The sequence below is a fragment of the Eleutherodactylus coqui genome, chromosome 13 (genome assembly GCF_035609145.1).
Source record: "Eleutherodactylus coqui strain aEleCoq1 chromosome 13, aEleCoq1.hap1, whole genome shotgun sequence".
NCBI classification, from domain to species: Eukaryota; Metazoa; Chordata; class Amphibia; order Anura; family Eleutherodactylidae; genus Eleutherodactylus; species Eleutherodactylus coqui.
Genome location: NC_089849.1, coordinates 2,002,063 through 2,015,284, shown reverse-complemented (window position 1 = coordinate 2,015,284; position 13,222 = coordinate 2,002,063). Strand labels below are relative to the sequence as shown.

Genomic DNA, 13,222 nt, shown 5'->3' with positions numbered 1-13,222 from the left:
AACTTGACATTTGGCCTGACCATTCCTATGCTATGTAACTAATAACATATCTGTACCCCACAATATATGAGACCGCTTCATTCCTGTCAGTATATACTCAGATTTCTAAATGCGTTTTGTTTTGCTGAGAAGATAACTGACTGCCGTATGTATTGAAAGGCTGTAAAGTACAAAAGGAAGTGGACATGGACTGCTGGGATGGAGTGTGCCTTCAAGTATAACAAGGGGCTGCAACCTTCAGTCTGGGGAGGAAATTAGAATAAAAAGGGGCGTTACCTTTCAGGGTAAAAATGAGGAGAGTGTGTGAGGTGGACATTCTGTGGGGTGACATTATCACATAGGAGAGAGATTTATCTCAGATTCCTCTCAGTGTACAGGCAGATAGGAGAGAGATCTATCTGATCTGTGTGTTATGAGCAGAGTGTGTGAGGTGGACATTCTGTGGGGTGACATTACCACATACAGTCTGAGATAAATCAGATAGATTCCTCTCAGTGTGTAGGCAGATGGAGAGAGATTTATCTCAGACTGTATGTGGTAATGTTACCCCACAGAATGTCCACCTCACACACTCTGCTCATAACACACAGATCAGATAAATCTCTCTCCGATCTGCCTATACACTGAGAGGAATCTGAGATAAATCTCTCCCCTATCTGCCTATACACTGAGAGGAATCTATCTGATCTGTGTGTTATGAGCAGAGTGTGAGAGGTGGACATTCTGTGGGGTGACATTACCACATACAGTCTGAGATAAATCTCTCTCCATCTGCCTGTACACTGAGAGGAATCTATCTGATCTGTGTGTTATGAGCAGCGTGTGTGAGGTGGACATTCTGTGGGGTGACATTACCACATACAGTCGGAGATAGGAGAGAGATTTATCTGCCTAAAAATGGGAAGGAACTGAATGACCAACAGAGCATCAAGGATAGGTGGAGGGAATACTCAGAGGAACTATATGCATGCAGCCACATACCTGGACCATTGCCCCCCCCCCCCCCCCGGCGGCACAGCTCACACCATCCATTATGTAACTTTATTGTGCATCAAGAATTAACCATAAAATCACCGCTGACGTCTTTCACTCCTGGAATTTCTCAGGGCGCGGACGGGCGCCAGTGGTTATTTACAAAATGTCTGCTTGGGTACTGCGGCTTGCTCCAGCATCCGCTCCTGTCCTCTGAGCAGGCAGCCTGTGGGGGAGGAGCCATGTATCCTTCATGGTGGCTGCGGCACGGTCCTGTAGCGTGTCGGCTCTGCGCAGGATAGTGGCGCTTGGAGAACCCCTCCCCCCTCCAGTAGTAGGAAAGGATGAGGCAAAGTAAAAATTACTGGAGCAAAAGTGGGGTTTTAGAGAGGAATCGGCACCTCCGGTAGGCAATTAGTCACATGTGTCCTCTGCAGACTATCTACTCCCAGGGCGCACAGTCCAAGAGCCCTGAAGAACATCTTCAAGTGTTGAGCTTCAAGTCCATCAGTAGAGGCACCAGGCGGAGCCTTAACCTTCCCAGCCCTCCCACAACTGGTCCCTGCAGGACAGAAGAGACAAAGTCAAACCAGCAGCGAGGCAAGCGCCGGGGGGTGGTGGGGGGTGGGAGGAGGAGCGGCAGCGAGGCAAGCGTCGGGGGGTGGTGGGGGAGGAGGAGCGGCAGCGAGGCAAGCGCCGGTGGGGGGGGGGGGGGGGTGGGAGGAGGAGCGGCAGCGAGGCAAGCGCCGGTGGGGGGGGGGGTTGGGAGGAGAAGCGGCAGCGAGGCAAGCGTCGGGGGGTGGTGGGGGAGGAGGAGCGGCAGCGAGGCAAGCGCCGGGGGGTGGGGGGGGAGGAGGAGCGGCAGCGAGGCAAGCGCCGGGGGGTGGTGGGGGAGGAGCGGCAGCGAGGCAAGCGCCGGGGGGTGGTGGGGGAGGAGGAGCGGCAGCGAGGCAAGCGCCGGGGGGTGGTGGGGGAGGAGGAGCGGCAGCGAGGCAAGCGCCGGGGGGTGGGGGGGGGAGGAGCAGCGGCAGCGAGGCAAGCGCCGGGGGGTGGGGGGGGGGGAGGAGCAGCGGCAGCGAGGCAAGCGCCGGGGGGTGGGGGGGGGAGGAGCAGCGGCAGCGAGGCAAGCGCCGGGGGGTGGGGGGGGGAGGAGCAGCGGCAGCGAGGCAAGCGCCGGGGGGTGGGGGGGGGGGGAGCAGCGGCAGCGAGGCAAGCGCCGGGGGGTGGGGGGGGAGGAGCAGCGGCAGCGAGGCAAGCGTCGGGGGGTGGGGGGGGGGGGGAGGAGCAGCGGCAGCGAGGCAAGCGCCGGGGGGTGGGGGGGGGAGGAGCAGCGGCAGCGAGGCAAGCGCCGGGGGGGTGGGGGGGGGGGGGGAGGAGCAGCGGCAGCGAGGCAAGCGCCGGGGGGGTGGGGGGGGGGGGGAGCAGCGGCAGCGAGGCAAGCGCCGGGGGGGTGGGGGGGGGGGAGGAGCAGCGGCAGCGAGGCAAGCGCCGGGGGGGTGGGGGGGGGGGGGGAGGAGCAGCGGCAGCGAGGCAAGCGCCGGGGGGGGGGGGGGGGGGGGGGGGGGGGGGAGAGGAGCAGCGGCAGCGAGGCAAGCGCCGGAGGGGTGGGGGGGGGGAGGAGCAGCGGCAGCGAGGCAAGCGCCGGGGGGTGGGGGGGGAGGAGCAGCGGCAGCGAGGCAAGCGCCGGGGGGTGGGGGGGGGGGGAGGAGCAGCGGCAGCGAGGCAAGCGCCGGGGGGGGGGGGGGGGGTTGAGGAGCAGCGGCAGCGAGGCAAGCGCCGGGGGGTGGGGGGGCGGAGGAGCAGCGGCAGCGAGGCAAGCGCCGGGGGGGGTGGGGGGAGGAGCAGCGGCAGCGAGGCAAGCGTCGGGGGGTGGGGAGGAGCAGCGGCAGCGAGGCAAGCGTCGGGGGGTGGGGAGGAGCGGCAGCGAGGCAAGCGTCGGGGGGTGGGGAGGAGCGGCAGCGAGGCAAGCGTCGGGGGGTGGGGAGGAGCGGCAGCGAGGCAAGCGTCGGCGCCAAAGGAGACGGCCACTACTCCAATACCGCGGGAAGGAGTAAGAGAACTATAATAGCTGGAGGGTTGTGGGGGCTGAACTGGCGCCCCCTGACGGCACAAGACGGTGAAAAAACTCACAGACTTTTCGAGGATGGTCTCTTCGCTTTTGGCCACTTCCGACGCTGAAGTTGTCTGATTCCGAGCGGAAAGAAAGGAAAAAACAAAACTGTAAACTATCATGGGAAATGATGGCACAAAGACACGCACGTTATAGAGGGAAGGACAAAGACGTGTAAACTGACAGCCCACGGGACCACCGGTAATGGAAGACCCCCGGCTGAACTTACTTGTACTGCTCGAAGCTCTCGTCCTTCACACCTACAAGAAAAAGAGAAGTCAGAAAGCTGCGCCAAACATGGAGGTAAGGTGCGCACTGCGTGGTTGTCTAATGTACGGACTTTCAAGGTGCCCCCGCCTGACGGCAGGCTAGAGGTACAGCAGAGTGAGGTTAGCCAACACAGACCTCTAGCCTGAGACAGGGGACACTACAGCTCCCAGCATGCCAGTCTCCCCCGACCGGCTGGGAGTTGCAGTTCGCCACTTACCGAGCTCCACGTTCCGCGTGCGGGGGTTGCATTGCCTGGACCCCCGACAACTGCGCAGCTCCATTAGCTCCACATGTAGCTGGTTGAGGACATCACGCTCCAAAGTGTTCACCGCATTAATCAACTGCAACAGAGAAATGTCACAACTGCTGATAAAGGACAACAGCGGCCACCCTCCTAGCCCTGATGCATGGCGCCCTCCCATGGACAGTACCTGGTACGGGTCGGTGTTGAGGTCAAAGTACTCCAGGAAGCCGGTAGCGAATTCGCAGAACAGGAAATTGTGGCTCTCGTTTATGGTCCGCAGACACCAATACGTGTTGTTGTTGGCGCTGGTGCAGGCGCAGAATGGCCCCACTGTATGGGAAGAGAGGCGGCAGCATTAGCCATCTGGGGGGATAATACCTCTGCTATCTGGCAGCCCTGGAAGAAGGAAGCTCAACCCTCTAGAATGAGTTGATCTGCAAAACACTGTTCAATATTTTCAACATTTCTGCTTGCTGTCTGTGACTGCAAACCTTCCTAGACAGGAAAGGCTGAAAATAAACCCTCAGCTGTAAGGACTGGAGGTAGTTGTTACAATGTATCAGTGCAGATGACCCTGAGGAGCTGAATACAGCAACAGTACGGCTCTCTGCGACCTGCACTGATACACTGGAAGAAACCCTGCAGCCTGGGCCGGTAGTGAGACCTTACATGTCCAGAAGGGGGCGGTCTGCCAGTGCTGGTTGTCGTGGGTGAAGCAGGTGAGGCCGGGCATGCTGCATGTGTCGTTGTTCTTCAGCCTCTTCAGCAGTTTGCGCAGCTTCTTCTTACGCCGCTGCTCTCGCAGAAGCCACGTCTTATCGTGTTCTTTCACCGATTTCCTGGGTGCAAACAGAGCGGTCAGGAGCAGTCAGGAGGGTCTACACACAACGGGCAGCCGCTGGGTGCACTTACTTATAGGGGTGCATGAGGGGGCCCCCGCTCCTTGGTTTTCCCTTCTTGTGGTTGAAGTGATAACTGCGAGAGACAGACACGTGAATATAAGCATACATCTGTACATGTGACCACCGTAGCCGCGTCTTCAGGGAGCCTTCCAGGAGGAGCTACCTGATCCTGCTGCAGTCACAGTCATCAGGCCGACTCTTCTTCAGGTGACCTCTGACCTCCCGCAGGTTCTTAATCTTATTCTGTAACGTTTCTATCTATAAAACAATCATGACAAACTCAGATCTGCTGATGGGGAGGGGGCACTGACCGCCGCACCCCGTATGGACTACTGTTATATTCTGTATTCTGCTCCAGAGCTGCACTCACTATACTGCTGCTGGAGTCACTGTGTACATACATTACTTATCCTGTACTGCTCCTGAGTTACATCCTATATTATACTGCAGAGCTGCACTCACTATTCTGCTGGTGGAGTCACTGTGTATACATACATCACTTATCCTGTACTGCTCCTGAGTTACATCCTGTATTATACTCCAGAGCTGCACTCACTATTCTGCTGGTGGAGTCACTGTGTATACATACATCACTTATCCTGTACTGCTCCTGAGTTACATCCTGTATTATACCCCAGAGCTGCACTCACTATTCTGCTGGTGGAGTCACTGTGTACATACATTACTTATCCTGTACTGATCCTGAGTTACATCCTGTATTATACCCCAGAGCTGCACTCACTATTCTGCTGGTGGAGTCACTGTATACATACATTACTTATCCTGTACTGCTCCTGAGTTACATCCTGTATTATACTGCAGAGCTGCACTCACTATTCTGCTGGTGGAGTCACTGTGTACATACATTACTTATCCTGTACTGATCCTGAGTTACATCCTGTATTATACTCCAGAGCTGCACTCACTATTCTGCTGGTGGAGTCACTGTGTACATACATTACTTATCCTGTACTGATCCTGAGTTACATCCTGTATTATACCCCAGAGCTGCACTCACTATTCTACTGGTGGAGTCACTGTATACATACATTACTTATCCTGTACTGCTCCTGAGTTACATCCTGTATTATACCCCAGAGCTGCACTCACTATTCTGCTGGCGAAGTCACTGTGTACATACATTACTTATCCTGTACTGATCCTGAGTTACATCCTATATTATACTGCAGAGCTGCACTCACTATTCTGCTGGTGGAGTCTCTGTGTACATACATTACTTATCCTGTACTGCTCTTGAGTTACATCCTGTATTATACCCCAGAGCTGCACTCACTATTCTGCTGGTGGAGTCACTGTGTACATACATTACTTATCCTGTACTGATCCTGAGTTACATCCTGTATTATACCCCAGAGCTGCACTCACTATTCTGCTGGTGGAGTCACTGTGTACATACATTACTTATCCTGTACTGCTCTTGAGTTACATCCTGTATTATACCCCAGAGCTGCACTCACTATTCTGCTGGTGGAGTCATTGTGTTTGTGGGGTCTCCTTACCTCGTGGTCGATGTGCAGCTTGTGGTCTTTCCAGGCCTGCAGGGACTTATACAGGTCCGGGTCGCATTGCACACTGTCATTAGGGAGGATGTGGCACCTATGTTTGGGACAGGACATTATAAAGTGTGAGAACCTGCCTCTCGTCAGCGGCCACCGCCGCCACTTTTCCTGGGCCCGCCCCCTCCCTCCCATCAGCCGCCACTTTTCCTGGGCCCGCCCCCTCCCTCCCGTCAGCGGCCACTTTTCCTGGGCCCGCCCCCTCCCTCCCGTCAGCGGCCACTTTTCCTGGGCCCGCCCCCTCCCTCCCGTCAGCGGCCACTTTTCCTGGGCCCGCCCCCTCCCTCCCGTCAGCGGCCACTTTTCCTGGGCCCGCCCCCTCCCTCCCGTCAGCGGCCACTTTTCCTGGGCCCGCCCCCTCCCTCCCGTCAGCGGCCACTTTTCCTGGGCTCGCCCCCTCCCTCCCGTCAGCCGCCACTTTTCCTGGGCTCGCCCCCTCCCTCCCGTCAGCGGCCACTTTTCCTGGGCCTGTCCCCTCCCTCCTGTCAGCAGCCGCTGCCGCCACTTTTCCTGGGCCCGCCCCCTCCCACCCGTCTGCGGCCGCCATGTTCGTGACCCCCCACGCGTTACTAGGATATTTTCCGTATCCACGACCTCTCCTGTCACCTGTGGGTCACCTTCACAGTGCTGGGCACAGCTAGTTCATTTGTGATCCCTCCTGTCCCACTGAAGTCTTCCTGATCCTCGTCGTCATCCGGTTCAGGCGGCTGCAGTCTGGTGAAGTTGCTCCTCAGCACCGGCTCATACTCCTGCTCTATGTCCATACTAATGAGATCACTGGCTGCAGAGCGCACGGAACGGTTCCTCAGGTAAGTGGCCTTGTACTCTGTAGGGAAGAGGCAGCAGCGGGGTTAATGTGAGATGGGAGAGGGCAGCTCTGCAGTACCACAAACTGCCCACTAGATGGTGCAGAGACACAACCCAGAGACGAGGGACAGGAAGCCTCCAAGGAGGGCCACAGTGTCATCTGTTCCTCTGCAGAGTATATGAAGGGATAAATGGGGTTACGGCTTGAGGCAGAGAGGCTTCTGGGTATTGGGACTTGTTGGGACGGGCTCTGTGCAGATTACAGGGACCCCAACCGTGCCATTGCTCAAGGACTCACTTTTCTTGGCTAGCAGCTTCTTGCGGCGGCTGAGCGTGGAGCTCTCGTAGCTGGTGCTGTCGCAGTCGCATTCGTCACTGCTGGTGCTGTAGTAAGTGCTCATGAGGTTGGGGGACATCTTTCTGCTTTCGGGGGTCGCAGACAGACTCGCCATCCCCTTACACTTGTGCAGGCGCAGCGTCCCGGCAGGATCCTCCACGCACTGCCACTTCTGAGAACATAGAATATTCGAAATCAGAAAGGGGCAAAGATAAACCAAAAGTGGGCACCGTCACTTAAACCCCCCCCCCCCCCAGACTCATCCGACAGGGAGTAGGCAGATATAACCACCAAATCATCACCCCAGACTCATCCGAAAGTCGACATACTGATATGACCTTTAAACTAGAACAATATGGGAAGTGAAAAGTAACAATACACAGCTAATAAATACATCTGAGAACCTCGTTATTAGAAGTGGGAAGAAAGAACAAGGACAGACAGTTCAGAAGGCAAGTAGAGGAGTAAGAGACCCCGATCACAAACTAACATGTTTATACACAAATGCACAGAGCTGGGAAACAAACAAGGGGAATTGGAGCTCCGAACACAGGAAGAGAAATATGATGTCATCGGCATCACAGAAGCTTGGTGGGATGATACACATGATTGGATACAAGGCTTGGAGGATACAATGTATTTATAAGAAACAGACCTAATAAAAGGGGAGGAGGTGTTGTGTTGTATGTTAGGAGAACATTCATCTCCACAGAGATTCAAGCTTCAGAGCTGGGAGTTCTGTAGGAACTGTTTGGGTAAGAATACAAGGAGAGAACAGCAGAAAGGACACCATTGTAGGCATTTACTATAGGCCGCCTGGACAAGCAGAAGATATGGAGGAACTCTTTCTACATCAGATGGCCAAGCTCTCAAAGAAGCCCAACATAGTGATCATGGGAGATTTTACCCATCCAGACATTTGTTGGGAATCTCTCAGGTAAAAGTAAATGAAGAAAAACAGGCAAACACCTTTCTCTGGCTGCGCTCTGCTGCAGGATCTCAGAAGCTTAGGGGGAATAAGCTACTATCACAACAGTAAATAGTCAGCCAATTTATTCCCAATACATGAAAACGATAAAAGTAGGGTTAAGGTACCTCCCCTAACAAATAGCAAATACCTGATTTGTGTTTCAGGTAAAAGTAATGGATCCAACAGATTCTTATCGGCTCTTGGTGACAACTTTATCTTCCAGAAGGTAGAAGAGAAAACAAGGGGGTCTGCTATCTTGGACCTAATTCTTACCAACAGGGAGGGAATGGTTGGGGAAGTAAGGGTGGCTGGGACCTTAGGAGGCAGTGATCATGATATCCTTGGATGTTGGATAACAAGGGGAGGAAGACCTGAGAAGACTCAGACCTCAAGGTTGGATTTCAGAAAGGCAGATTTAATGGACTCAGAGAGAGGAAGAATCCAACGGCCGGATGTTCTTAAGCACAGAAATGTCCAAGAAGGTGGGGAAATATTGTGAAATGAGATTCTCAAAGCACAATCGTTACCAATCCTTAAAAGAAGGAAGAATGGGAAGCATTTAAAGAGACCCGGATGGATGAACACAGAACTTGTACACATGTTAGAGGAAGAAAATATGTTTATCAAATGGAAAGAGGGGAAATATCTAAAGAAGAATATAATGGGGTCTGCAGAAACTGTAGGGCAAGTGTCAGAAAAGCTAAAGCTGATAATGAACTGAGGCTTGTAAGAGAGGCCAAAAGCAATAAAAAAGGATTTGTGGGGTCAAAAGCAAAAGAAAAGTCACAGATGTTATTGGATTCTTACAGGATGAAAATGGTGAATTGGTTAAGAATGATGGTGAGAAGGATGAACTTTTACATTCCTATTTTGTATCTGTTTTCTCTCAGAAAGTAAATGGAACATCAGCTGATCTTCCCCGTGCTATTGGGGGAATAAAAGAATGCAAGCTATCTGTAAGCAGAGAGATGGTGAGGGAACACTTTGCTGCTTCCTTTAGTATCCTAGGATGCAATACATCTGGACCTTGAGGCTTGAATTCATTTAAATTAGCTGAGGTAATTGCTGAACCACTCGCCACAATCCAGGAGAACAGGAGAAGTCCCAGAAGATTGGAAAAGGGCAAATGTTGTCCCTATCTTCAAAAAAGGGAAGAAGGTGGATCCAGGAAACTACAGGCCTGTGAGCCTGACTTCTATACCGGGAAAGATCGCTGAACATATTATTACACAGCATGTATGCCAGTACTTGGATGAGAATGGAGTAATTAACCAGAGCCAGCATGGGTTTGTAACAAACAAGTCATGCCAGACTAATCTAGTTTCTTTCTATGACAGAATCACTGACCGGGTGGATCAGGGAGATGCGGTGGATATAGTATATCTTGGCTTTAGTAAAGTATCTGACAAAGTATCTCATACCAGACTTATTGAAAAAATGACCAAATCTGGGATTGACAAGGCAACTGTTAGGTGGATTCACAACTGACTGAGTGATCGTACTCAAAGAGTGGTCATAAATGGCTGCACATCCAAGTGGAAGAATGTATCAAGTGGGACCACAAGGCTCTGTCCGAGGCCCAGTGTTGTTCAACATTGTTATAAACGATCTGGAGGAGGGAATTGGGGGAAACTGATCAAATGTGCCAACGGCACAAAGCTAGGAGGGATAGCCAAGGGTCCATTTAGACAGGACGACTGTGGGGCAAACGACGCCTGACACTCAGCTCATCGTGCATCGTTTATGCTGCATATGACTCTGGACGATGAGCTGATCAGTCAATAAGTCGATGGAGAGGGGCGGTGGGAGTGAGGAGAGAAATCTCCTGCAGCCACCCCGCTGTGAGCCAGTGATATTAGCTCCCTTGCAGCAGAACCGCAGGGGATGAGGGGCGGCCATTGTTTGCCCACACTCGTCCCTTCTAAATGTGCCTTAACACTAGGGAAGAGAGAGAGAGAGTATTCAAAAAGATCTAGAAAAGCTTGCACAGTGGTCGGCGACTAACAGAATGGTGTTTAACAAGGGGAAATGCAAAGTCCTACATCTGGGCAAGAAAAATGAGGAAAGCACATACAGAATGGGAGGAATTGGGCTAAGCAGCAGCACATGGGAAAAAGACTTGGGTATACTAATAGATCATAGACTGAACATGAGTCAACAATGTGATGCAGCAGCCAAAAAGGCAAACACAATTCTGGGATGTATTAAGAGAAGCACAGAGTCTAGATCACGTGAGGTCATTACCCCCCTCTACTCTTCCTTAGTCAGACCTCATCTGGAATACTGGGTCCAGTTCTGGGCACCCCACTTTATAAGAGACATCAACAAACTGGAGCAAGTTCAGAGAAGAGTTACCAAGATGGTGAGCGGTCTGCAAATCATGTCCTATGAGGAACGGTTAAAGGATCTGGGAAGGTTTAGCAGAAGAGAAGGCTGAGAGGAGACTTAATAGCTGTCTACAAATATCTGAAGGGCTGTCACAGTGCAGAGGGATCAGCCCTATTCTCATCTGTACAAGGAAAGACTAGAAGCAATGGGATGAAACTGAAAGGGAGGAGACACAGATTAGATATTAGACAGTGAGGGGATCAATGAGTGGAACAGGTTGCCACGGGAGGTGGGGAGTTCTCCTTCAATGGAAGTCTTCAGAGGTGGACAGACATCTGTCTGGGATGATTTAGTGATCCTGCATTGAGCAGGGGGTTGGGCTCGGTGACCCCTCCAACTCCACCATTCTATGGTTCTATAACCTTTATATCTGCCACCCATCTGGCGAGTGATCTACAGATATAAACCTCATACATGCCTTGTCTGCAGTGTTTGGGTCTAACTTGGTTTACCAAGGGGTCTGGACTCTCATACCAGTAGTATCCAGCAGATGTTCCTGCGGAGCTGCGCTCACCTGCCCCAGCTGCTCACAGGCCGTCTGATACTCGGCACGCTGGCACAAGTCTTTGACGCGCTGATACTTGGGCAGGAAGTTCTCCTCTTGAGCGTCCATCTTGTCTGCCTCCCTCTTATGCAGCAGTTTCCTAGCAGGCGGAGAGCAGGGGTTAACGGTGCTATAACGGGGGTGGGGTCAGCATGGCTCCGCCCACTGCGCAGAACTCACCCGCGCTCCACCAGGAACGAATCTCTCCAGACTTTAACTCTTTTCTGAACGTGAAACCTGGAAGAAAACAAACCACAAGGAGGTGATGAGCGGCGGCGGGCGAACAGCGTGACACCAACTGCTTATCACTGCACGTTTCCAGGGCGCAGGGGGCGGGGCAAAGGGGGCGACATTCCCAAGGCTGAGCTGCTCCTCTCCACACTGCTGTGTAGTCACAAATCTACTGCTCTCCTTTACCAGGCAATTCAAGCCGACTGCAGAGAGGTTAATACAAGCTATTGCTCCCTGGTTGCAACCAGTGCAGTGACCGTAGACTATGTCGCCCCCTCCGGTGGACATTATCGCTATTAGTGCACAAGATCTCACCGTGAGGCGACACCCTGAATACAGATGGGGGGGGCGCAGCCAGTAATGTCTACAGCTCCATTCATGTGTTGTCATGGTTACCATCACGGCGTGCGTCGCTCTAAACCTCTGATCAAGGCGGATATGGAGAAGTGACCGCGGTGACTGAATCTGGCGAGTCCTCCGGTTTTAGGCGCGGCTCTTATTATAATCCCCGTGGAGGCACGGAGCGCTCACCTGTTCACTGGCCGCTCCGTGTCCAGAAGCTTCAGGAGCGATTTCCCATCCATGTCCGCAGGAATGTCCAGGCCGGCGATGTCCAGGATGGTCGGGGCGAGGTCTACGTTCAGCACGATGTGCGGGTTCCTGCAGGTGCATGAAAGAGCAGTCACAGGCTGCCCTGCCCGTCCCGCCCCCCTCCAGCCGCCGTCCCGCCCCCCTCCAGCCGCCGTCCCGCCCCCCTCCAGCCGCCGTCCCGCCCCCCTCCAGCCGCCGTCCCGCCCCCCTCCAGCCGCCGTCCCGCCCCCCTCCAGCCGCCGTCCCGCCCCCCTCCAGCAGCGGTCCCGCCCCCTCCAGCAGCGGTCCCGCCCCCTCCAGCCCCTCCAGCCGCGGTCCCGCCCCCTCCAGCCGCGTCGCAGCCCGCCCTGTACTCAAGGCACCTCCAGAGCTGCAGTCACCATTCTGTCAGAACTCACAGAGAGCCGGCGTCCACGTTTGGTCCTCGGATGTAGAAGGGCACTCGGATGTCGAACTCGTAGGGCATGGACTTCCCCTTCACCAGTCCAAACTGGCCGATGTGGTAGCCATGGTCGGCGGTGTAGATGAGGTAGGTGTTGTCCAGCTCCCCCAGCTCCAGCAGCAGCTCATAGATCTAGGGGATCATACTCACCGTTAGCTCACATACAGCAGCTGCACCCTCCTCCAGTCACAGCCAGAGCTGCACCAACTCTTCTCGATTCTTGCACCCACAGAGCAGTGCATTGTGGGAGCTCAGATGAGATGGATCATTTGGAACAGCGCTGCCAGGTCACACAGCTGCGAAGAGCAGAATCATGACTACAGCTCTGGAGGTGACTGGAGATGAGATAGAATACAGGATCAGCCTGTGGAGGCGGGGTCTGAGGCTCCTCCCACTGTCTGGCAATAGCAGGACCCCCATAGATGGACAGACACCCCCAGAATGTAGTTTCCGTCCGGCAGCCACAAATCAGGAGTCCTGACACAATGTAACAACCCCTCAGCAGTGTGGGGGCCGCACCTTCTCCATCGAGTCCTCCACGGACATCAGGGTCTGCAGGCGCCGGCGCTGCAGCAGGTTGGTGAACTCCATGTGGATGGGCATCATGGGCCCCGTGTACCTCATGATCCAGTGCTTGTCAGGGTTCGGGGCGTAGTTGTAGCTCGGGGTTCTGAAAGGCAAAGGGGGTCCCGTCAGTCAGTACAGCACCAATCCTGCCAGATACATCCCCCTGACAACTCCTACGGTCCATTGTTTAGTCCTACATCCGTCCCGCCAATGTACCGCCATATTCACCAAGCCGCGCCTCTCTTCAGAGGGGGAGGAGTCAGACTGAGC

General features: G+C 54.1%; 1 protein-coding gene across 4 annotated transcripts in view; it reads right to left on the bottom strand.

Annotated features, from left to right (window-relative positions):
- Positions 1 to 1,027: 1,027 nt before the first annotated feature.
- SULF2 (sulfatase 2) overlaps positions 1,028 to 13,222 on the bottom strand; it is a 98,928-nt gene continuing 86,733 nt past the window's right edge. For all 4 annotated transcript variants that reach the window (XM_066588140.1, XM_066588142.1, XM_066588141.1 and 1 more), the window contains 16 exons: positions 12,905 to 13,055; positions 12,342 to 12,517; positions 11,884 to 12,012; positions 11,302 to 11,358; positions 11,092 to 11,221; positions 7,181 to 7,391; positions 6,682 to 6,901; positions 6,019 to 6,115; positions 4,662 to 4,756; positions 4,509 to 4,571; positions 4,266 to 4,435; positions 3,784 to 3,926; positions 3,570 to 3,693; positions 3,312 to 3,342; positions 3,103 to 3,156; positions 1,028 to 1,534 (listed from right to left, as the gene is read on the bottom strand). In XM_066588140.1, the coding sequence (XP_066444237.1) occupies positions 1,504 to 1,534; positions 3,103 to 3,156; positions 3,312 to 3,342; positions 3,570 to 3,693; positions 3,784 to 3,926; positions 4,266 to 4,435; positions 4,509 to 4,571; positions 4,662 to 4,756; positions 6,019 to 6,115; positions 6,682 to 6,901; positions 7,181 to 7,391; positions 11,092 to 11,221; positions 11,302 to 11,358; positions 11,884 to 12,012; positions 12,342 to 12,517; positions 12,905 to 13,055 (1,882 nt within the window). In that variant the 3' untranslated portion in view covers positions 1,028 to 1,503. The remainder of the gene's footprint in view (positions 1,535 to 3,102; positions 3,157 to 3,311; positions 3,343 to 3,569; positions 3,694 to 3,783; positions 3,927 to 4,265; positions 4,436 to 4,508; positions 4,572 to 4,661; positions 4,757 to 6,018; positions 6,116 to 6,681; positions 6,902 to 7,180; positions 7,392 to 11,091; positions 11,222 to 11,301; positions 11,359 to 11,883; positions 12,013 to 12,341; positions 12,518 to 12,904; positions 13,056 to 13,222) is intronic.